Source organism: Anguilla anguilla, chromosome 9 (assembly GCF_013347855.1).
Source record: "Anguilla anguilla isolate fAngAng1 chromosome 9, fAngAng1.pri, whole genome shotgun sequence".
NCBI lineage: Eukaryota > Metazoa > Chordata > Actinopteri > Anguilliformes > Anguillidae > Anguilla > Anguilla anguilla.
Genome location: NC_049209.1, coordinates 41,286,750 through 41,296,618, shown reverse-complemented (window position 1 = coordinate 41,296,618; position 9,869 = coordinate 41,286,750). Strand labels below are relative to the sequence as shown.

The following is a 9,869-nucleotide window of genomic DNA, read 5'->3' as shown; positions in this document are numbered from 1 at the left end:
GTTTATATAGTGCCTATGAAGGAGCTATGTACCTCTTATGTAAGGCCATTCAAAGAAAGTATTGCCACCCGAGCATGTGAGTGAAGTGGAGTAGTAGGGAATGCTGCTCTTTGTTCATTAGAGTGTGTTTGCGCTTCGCTCCATGTCCTTTTCACAGCTCTGCCCCCAAATCGCTTGCTGCTCACAAACGAAAAGGTATCGTTCAAAATACGCTCCGTTTGTTTTTCTTCTTTGTTTTAAAGCATCATTTAACTCAGGCTTGTCTATTCACAAAAAAATATTCTATGGCTTATTAATTCTTTTGAAAGTGCACTTGTTTGTCGGCCTCCTAGCGAAAATATTAAAAATAATTGCTTGTTATGGGGTAGGAGTTTGGAAAATGGGAAAGCAGCGCAGGACTACTGGGCTGGCTTTTCTGTCTGCTCATGCACAAAGTTGAGAGCGAGAGATCAGACCGATGCTCCACACTCCGGTCAAATTACATCCTCTGCTCACATGCTCTGGTTGCCAAACTACTTGTAGAAAAGCTTTAGCTGTAGCAAACACTTGTTTTATAAAACTGATTCATATCTTGCATGGACTGGTTTTTCAAAACTCGTTACACCAGGTTGCAGATGAACAATTAAGTTATACAGTATTATGTAATAGACTATGTCTTTAAATAAATTAGCCATGTTTACAGTGAAACTGAATACTACCAAATCAATAAACTGACAGAATTCACATTTTTATTTATTTCAGTACAAAAATATAGAACCCACTGAAAAGCTGAGATTATAACATTTGTGCACAATTGATTGTTAAAGGTATTCCTCCATCACTCTTCTAATAGGATGAAAATAACTTCTTTCTTTTCCTATTAAAATTGCAATCTCTGTGATTGTCCCACATTTAAAAATTATCAAGATTTCCACCCAACAATACAACACTGTGCAGTAACACAACTAATCAATGAGAAATTATGTGCACAGGGGCAGCATTTTTCAGTAAAATGTAACAGATACAGTATTTCAATATACTTTCCAAAACTCCAGTAAAAATGATTTTTCCCTGTGCATTACAAAGGGTTTTGGGGAAACTCAGGACCAGCTCTGCCTCATTAAAATTATTGCTTTCAGTCAGGTTTGAAACAGGCTTTACAAAGGTTTACCACTGAGACAGGGTTTTCCCTTCACAATAGTTCAAAGTTAAAAAACCGTCTATGTTCATATTTTGACAAAAAATGGCATTTCCATGAACTCCTTGAAATGGTCTACCTTCAGACCTACCCAACATAGGATCTTCTCCATTCCCTTCTTAAATTATAGCATCATGTTCCTCACTGGGGGAAAAGAACAACAACTCATGGTGAGATAAATGTTACTTTAAGCAGAGCTTGATAGGTTCTGGCCTGTGTAAAATCATTTATTTGAAATACAGTGTCCTCCAATAGTATGGTAAAGGTTTGTTATTGGTTATATTTGTTATATACGTAAGGGATTTTGACTTGAGATCAGGTGTTTCCTTTTGCATGGATTGTTCCCACATAAAGGAGTAGTGAGTATCTAGTCCTGGTTAAAGCTTTTGTTTTCATCTGTGGAGATTTCATTTGGAGGCAGAGGCATACACCAACCCTGTTCCTGGAGATCTGTAGGTTTGCATCTCAACCCTAATTTGGCACACCCCATTCTATTAGTTAGAAGCTCAATGAGATCTCTGGCTGTTGAATGAGGACAGTAGGCCACCAAGAACAGCACTGGGCAGCTCTGACATGACAAGAGAACTAACTATGGCTGAAAAACAATCTGTAAACAAATAAAAATTCATTGAGAACGACAGCACAGAAACTGGGTAAATCAAGTATAGCAGTTTGGAAAGTCTTGAATAAGAAAGGAACCACAGGTGGACTTACTATTCGGGTAGGCCAAAAAAGACAACTACAGCTGATGACAGAATAATCCTAAGCGCTTTTAAGAAAAAATCCTAAAACAATGGTCAGTGACATCATCGGCAGTTGAGAGTGGCGAGAGTGAGAATATCACAAACCACCATATGCAGAAAACTTGAGAGCAGAATTATAGAGACTACACTTCAAGATGCAAACCTCTCATCAGCAGCAAAAATCACCAGATGAGAATTACAGAGATGAGCCAGAAGAGTTCTGGAACAGAGCGTTATGGACAAATGAGACCAAGATAAACCTTGAACAAGGTGATGGAAACCCAAATATGTGGAGAAAGGAAAGAACAGCCAATAATTGAAAGCCCCTTCCCTCATCTTTCAAATATAGGGGGAGGAGGTACAGTAGTGTTATGGCTAGGGAATGCGTGGCTGGTTCTGGAACAGACTCACTTGTCTTTATTGATTATATAAAAGAGGATGGCAGCAGTGCATTTGATCTGGAAGTGTACAGACAGACTTTGTCTGGCTGTGTACTAAGAAATTCCTCCAACTTCATTGGCTGCCGCTTCATCCTGCAGCAAGACAATGACTCCAAACACACTGCCTATGCAACAAAGCATTCAAATCCAATCAAGCATGCATTTCACTTGCTGAAGAGGAGAATGGAGACCAAAACCCTCCAAAACAAAGATCAACCGAAAGTGGCTGCAGTGAAGGCCCGAAAAGGCTCTTCCAAAGAGGATACGAAACATTTGGGGATGTCAATGGGTCATAGACTTTATGCAGTTAATGCAATTAAGGGCTGCACAACCAAACATTACTTTATGGCTTTGATTGACTTAAGTTGATCTGTTAACCTAATTGTGCATAGCTGAAAATGGGGGTACTCAAAACAAAAACAGCTATTTCTTTAAAATGGTACACAAAAACACACACATGTAAATACCATGAAATGTCCTTTTGTCTTATTGTCATCTTTCGATTTCAAATCCAAATGCCTTAATTATATAGCAAAAATCACAAATTTCACTCTACCATTACCATACTATTTGAGGGCACTACACTTACAATCTTGCACAAATATAATTCCTTTAGACTACTGAGTTAGGGTTGAAATGTCCATTTTCAACAATATTCAGAACAAAAGTCTTCTTTTCATGTGATTGGTTGGTTATCAACATACACTACCAGTCAAAAGTTTTAGGACACACATACTTTTCAAGAAAAATGATTAAAAAAGGAATACCTTTTATTTAACACAAAAATGATCAAAATCTTAGATCAATCACAGTTGAAACCTGCTGAGCATATTCATGCCATTTTTTTTTCTACAAGTGCAGTCATATGGTTCCGAAAGTTCACACCAACAGGGCTGTAGAAGTTCCCACAGATTTGTTGCACTTGTGGGTTGCTTCTCCTTGACCTTTTTGTCCAATTCGACCCAAACTAGCTTGACTGTACTTCATTTGTTGGAAAATGGAAAGAATTTGTTCATTTAGGCTAACTAAATATGGCTTTTTTATGAACTCCAAAATTAAGGTTTTCTTAGATTTCTGTGCCATTTGAGGTAATTTACACAAGTTAAACTGCTTAAAGTTCACCAAAAACAGTGCAACACGAGTAAAATGTACTAAAACTGGACCAGTAGTGTATGGATCTCAAGGATCTACGGTGTGTCAAGTTTTATCAACATCTAAATTGAAAAAAACATAAAATATGTATTTGACCAAGGCCTTCTATTTAGGGGATTTTAAATTGCATCATATAGTAAACACAGTAAACATACACTGAAAGGAATATTTTGCACTACTGACAGTATTGAACGCAACAAAATTAAGCAAATACTGCTTCTCTGAAGCTTGACGCTACCTACTTAACACTTGAGGATATCACCACATGTTGCACTCTCTGTATAAGCCAAGCTCTGCACTAACCAAAACAAGCTAATATCATAAACACCATTCAGAACATCAAGACCTACAGTACTTACATGGTACGGTAGCGTACTTCCTGTCTGGAACAGAAGAACTTGTACCCAAGGAACAGTACAAGAGTCAGGGAGAATGCCAGAACCATGCCCCCGATGAAGCTGCCTGTGTCAAATGTGGAGGCAGTATGGGTCTGGGCTGCGGCGTTGGTGGCACCTGCTCCAAAACAATAAATGTGAGTTTGTAAGCACAGCATACCATTTTTATTAGGACCTGTGCCAGCTGAAATGGGGGAATTGTTCCTACAATCTCAATCTTAAACTCTTAAACCATGGCCTACTCCCAGCCTTTATACACATGTTCCTTAAGAGTATCTGGCTTCAAAGTATATTAGGTGTGCTACCACATGCCACAAAATCCAATGCACAAGTTTATATTTGAGGAAATCTCCTTTGGCTGCTCTGATTGAGCCAAAACGATCTGGTCAATCATGAAAACCAGACAAAGCTACACTTTTGCTTGCTGACATGGCCAGAAAGACTACTGGATTAACTGAATGCAGTTCTGGCTTCTTTAAACTCAAACTACGCAATATTGTCCAATACTGCTCGCCTTCATTGACTCTTGAAAGCGTAGATGCATTACCTGTAGCTGTAGAACCAGGAGGTTGACTGGTGCTTGTCATCAGAGTTGATATTGTCCTGGTGGTTGTGATAGATGCAGAGGAAGCAGCTGAGCTGGTAACTTGGCCCGCTACTGTAGTCGAAGAAGCATTTGTTTCTGCAGTCGTCCTGATTACAATTGCTGGTGTAATAGTTGATAATTCTGTTGTTTTGGTCTCCCTGATTTCATTGTGAGGAACTGCAGTTGCTTGAGATAGAAAAGAATGACAAAAATAGTTATAAAGAGTAATCAAGCATAAAATATTTGGAGTTTAGAATATTAAACACAGATCCCTTCCCAACATCTTGCATTCTATAAATAAGAAAAAATGTTGTTAACTTTGCTGCTTAAAAACAATGCAAGGAATTACAAGGCTGAAAGCTGGCATCATGTTTTAAACTTCAAAATAATTGGAATAAAATCTCAAGCTGACTTTTGCTTTGGCTTCTAATAAGGTGGATGTGACTGAGAGTGATCCACTGATCACACAATTATAACATCTTCCCTTGACACTGGAAACCTCTGTACAGTCCAAATCATGCGCCAGTGAAAACAATTAACAAGGAGTGGTACCACAACAAATTTATCTGCATGTGCAATATTCATATGGAATACAGTGAGGACTCTGGGGCAGACACAAAATAGAAAATTAAAATAGGAAAAAAAAACATTATTCATAGAATCAACAAATACTGTAGGTACGTGAGAGGCATACTGCAGTATTTTTTCAGAGAGGACAAAGTAACATGCTGATAATTCCTGCTGTCTGGAGAGACTGGTCATAGTTTTTATGCTTATGAACGGCCATTGTGATCTCAGCACAGACACAATCTGGATTTTTCAAATGCTGAGTCAATTTGGCATTGGCTGGGAGCCTGTTCCGGTGTTTGAAAGGTACGCCAGAACTGCCTGACAAGAAGCATCCAGTGCAATCTCAATACAATATGTCAAGCTGATCTATGGGTTAGTTATGAAACCGAACAAAACAGTGAAACACAGTAAGCAGTAGTTCATTTTGCACTTTTCAATCAGTATAAACTGTAGATAATTTCCCAAATGATTTGTGGTTTTTGAGTTACTAAACCCCATGCAGTGTTCTTATCAAAGGTTCCCATCTAAGCATCTTTTGCATATTTTGAACTAAAAATGTCTTCATATTTTCATGTGTAATTCCACAATAATCTGGTATTGACAGTATTATTTTATGTATACTGTGTATGGAAGTCACTAGCCTTGTATTTGACTTTGAAGTATTGGTGATTCAGAAAACATGGATGCAATAATATTTTATCATTTTGTGAACCCTGCCCTTGCCCTGAATTTTTACAAGAGTGAGAGAAGAGCATTACCGCATTAGGCAAAATAATCAAGTTTCCAGTTACCACACTTAGACATCAAATTGAGGATGCGCATTTGTGAATTGTATACACTCAGAGGCCACTTCATTAAGCACACATACACATTAACACAAATAACCTGCTCCTCCAAACAGTATGCAGACATGCAGAAGAGGTTGTTGTTCGACCAAACATTAGAATGGGCAAGATGCCTGAGCTAAGCGACTTTGACCGTGAATGTAGGTGCCAGATGTGGTTGTTACAGAATCTCTAAAACAGCTGCCATCCTGGGATTTTCCTCCAGTAGTCTTTAGAGTTTATAGAGAATGATGGAATAAACAGAAAACATCCAATGAGTGGAAGTTTTGCAGGCGAAACAGCTGGTTAATGAGTAGGGTTGCCAGACATCCAGTTTTCGACCAGAATATTTGGTTTTCAAATTTCATGTCCGTTTTGTGGTCCCAACTGGACAATGTAATGTCCAGTCAAAGTAATTGCTGGAAGCAATTTATATTATTTTCTAATGAATTGGCGTATGAGTAACCATAAGAATGGCCCGGTCTGATGTTGGTTCCGAGACTGCTCATATTAGAATTATGAGTAGACACATCAACTTGAAATTGAACAAGCGTCAGGATATCCAACATCTGTAACCTATGCTATTTCAGAACGCAGCATAGTTTTTTATTTACATTTTTTAAATTGAGATATGTGTTAATGCAACATCTGTCTTAGGATGACTACCCCACTGCAGTATTAAATCACCACATCTCTATTAGATCATCACTGATTTAGTAAAAAAGCCTAAATGTTAAAATTTATTTTTGCAGCTAGATTTTGTGACACGTTGCATACTTCTTCCTGCCTGGCTGACATCTCCACCTGGATGGCCAGCCACTACCTGAAGCTCAACCTCAACAAAACTGAGCTGCTCTTCTTCCCATAGAAGACCTCCTTACTACGTGAGCTCTCAATCACGGTTGATGGCACCACAGTAACTGCCTCTCACTCTGCTAAGAGCCTGGGGGTGGTCCTGGATGACCAACTGGACCTCAAGAAGCACATCAAGGCAACATCACGGTCCTGCAGATTCCTTCTGTACAACATCAGAAGGATTCGACCATACCTGACCACGCACTCTACCCAGCTGCTTGTCCAGGCTATGGTGACCTCCCGCCTTGATTACTGCAACTCTCTCCTTGCAAGCCTGCCAGCTTGTGCCATACATCCACTACAGATGATCCAAAACGCTGCTGCCAGACTCATGTACAACCTTCCCAAATTCTCCCACGTCACTCCTCTGCTGCGATCACTCCACTGGCTACCGGTCGCTGCCAGGATCCGGTTCAAAGCCTTAACTCTCGCCTACACTGCAGTCAACAGGACAGACCCTATCTACTTGCAAGACATGATTCAACCCTATACGCCTGCTCGACCACTCCGCTCTGCAGCAGCAGGGCGCCTTGTACCCCCTCCCACCTGAGGAAAGGGATCACAGAGCTTCTCCACCTTAGCTCCCCAGTGGTGGAACGAACTCCCTGTCCCTCTTTGAACCTCTCCCACACCACCCATCTCCTGCCGTGGTCTGAAGACTCTTCAGACTATACCTGGACTAACTTCCACCACTCTGTATATTTCACTCTAAATCCACCCCCCCCCCCCCCCCATTTCACGACACTCGTTACATGTTCCCCCATCCCAGCACTTTTTGGTCATTTGTATTTGTCCTAATACTGTAGCTGGTTCTTCTGCCTAGTCGGCTCTGCAGAGGTTAGGTCAGAATAGTGTTCACTGTGTGAACTAAACTGTGTTCTTGGCTAGAAATATCTGTACAAAATAAGTATTGTATCTTATTGAACCTGTGTTTTGTAGTTGTCCATGACCATGAAATGCACTTTTTGTACGTCGCTTTGGATAAAAGCGTCTGCCAGATAAATGTAATGTAATGTGATGCATACCTTACGTTTTGCAAAATGACGCCACGGCGCTGTAGCCCGAATGGTTAAAAAGGACTGTAGCAATTTATAGGCCGTTACGATTCGAGCCATACAAGCATAAACTGAACGCTTACACACAAAATTTCATGTCACTGCACTTTATCCGCCACACGAAATGCGAATTTAGCGTACTGTGTATTTCAGTGTAACATGATGCAAATACGTTCAAACAGCGCTGATCGCAGATAGACTTAGTATTTAATGAGCAAACCATTATAGTAACAGACTATTTGTAGTTAATTACGCTGTTATATTTCGTGCTACAGAATTAGGCTACTCAAGAAAACCTTTAGTACATGGTGTTTAAGTAACGATTTTTCTTCTGCAATCGAGTATTATTAGAATCTACAGGCCTTGGAAAACACTAGGCATTCGGCGCTTGATGTATGGGAGTAGTTCTATAATACTCCAAATATGGATGAATTCCCACTTGTTGATATAATTAGATAGACATAAACTGCACATCGTCATGCAACTTCCGCATCCACAACATTAACAAGATAACGTGACAAATCGTTTAGACCTGGTTAATTATTATCAAAACCTAACGAAGGCACAATCACTGTACTGTTAGCTACTGTAGTGGCACGTTACACCAGGTAGGCTACTTACCGCTAGATTTGAGAACGAACAAACAGGAAGTTAGTAATGGCCATGTCACCAAGAGCTGAATCGCTTTACACACCATTTCGTCTGCAACTTTATATAAGTTATAGACTACAGATCAATATCCTACAGTTCAAAGTCTGTATCCAGTACATGTAACGCGCAGTTGCAATGTACATAAACAAACATATGTTAAATTCACGACCCTAAAAACTGGATCGGAAGAGTTTTTAAAAGCCCTAGAAACGTGATCATAGGTAGGCTAGAGTTGACAATTTCCCCTTTTCTTCGCCCGGCGACAGTGTTCATAAAGAGGTGAGCGCTCGAGACTGAACATGAGGAGTAGGCAGGGCTTCGAAGAAGAACTTCCAAATTTAGACCCCTATCGTTAAAGGTGTACCCACAATTGGTCGAAGTACGAAATGATCAGTTTATATTCAGTGTGATATCAGATATATTTTATTTGTGTATTTTATACGGACTACCTCATTGTCCATTTTACCACAGCACGTTTACGCCTGCATGTGCGCATATGGAACGTTTTAACGTTTCAGCAAACGAAAATAATTTTAAAATTCTTAAAAGTATATAGATAGCCTACTTATATTTAGCTATTATCCTTTAAAAGGATACGTTACTTTCGTAAGTATTAAACCCATTCTCTGGTACCTCGAAATTAGTGCAGTCGCGAAGATGGCAATTTCAAGCCATTCAAAAGCGCTTACTGTTTTCAGGATCAAATGTTTTTTGGGGGGCCATTAGTTAGCTAGTCAGTTTAAGGGAAATACAGTTAAAAATAAACTTACCAAAAGGTACTGATTAGGACAAGAACACAGAAATACCAAAGTATTTGGATATCCCAGTACTATTTAGCTGCCGCTGAATGATCAAGAAGTGAAAGTTGCATCATATCACCCAGGCCTCCAAACTGCTTGACCAAACAAAGGAGGATAGCAAGAAAAAGCCTAAAAATATGTAAGGGTTGAGATTGCTCAATGGCTGAGAATGGAGAAAATGTGCAACTAAACAATATCTAGAGCACTACAAAAATCTAGAGTGTATGGCTATGATCAAAATCCCCATAGCACGGTATTTTGTCAAACACAACAATATCTGCACTTCTGCTGCACATTGAGGGTAATATTGTGCTGCCTGCTCTGCTTCCTTAAGCTGCCTGTCCTCCCTCTGTAATGAAACTCTCCCAACATTCTGACCTCATCGATGTCCGTTGAGTTTCATGCACTGTGTTAAAGTTGTCCTGTCCGCTGGTCCCGTAAGGCAGTAATGAAGATGCCTTCCTTTATTGGTGAGGACTATTGTCAGAGGAACTGAATTGTCTCACAGCTGATGTCAGTAAGCGAACCGACGCTTCACCATAGGTCTCACCAATAGTAGTAAAAATTAGTAAAAACAAAAAACAAACAAAAAAAAAAAACAGGAGAAAGGCCTGACCTGTC

The 9,869-nt window shown here is 39.7% G+C and overlaps 1 protein-coding gene across 1 annotated transcript; it reads right to left on the bottom strand.

Annotated features, from left to right (window-relative positions):
* Window positions 1–708: 708 nt before the first annotated feature.
* tmem123 (transmembrane protein 123) lies at window positions 709–8,776 on the bottom strand. The gene is made up of 4 exons (XM_035435413.1): window positions 8,419–8,776; window positions 4,455–4,679; window positions 3,872–4,025; window positions 709–1,321 (listed from the first exon to the last, which is right to left on the bottom strand). Exons 1-4 carry the CDS (start codon window positions 8,492–8,494, stop codon window positions 1,297–1,299), a joined length of 480 nt encoding a protein of 159 aa, XP_035291304.1. The 5' UTR covers window positions 8,495–8,776; the 3' UTR covers window positions 709–1,296.
* Window positions 8,777–9,869: the final 1,093 nt, after the last annotated feature.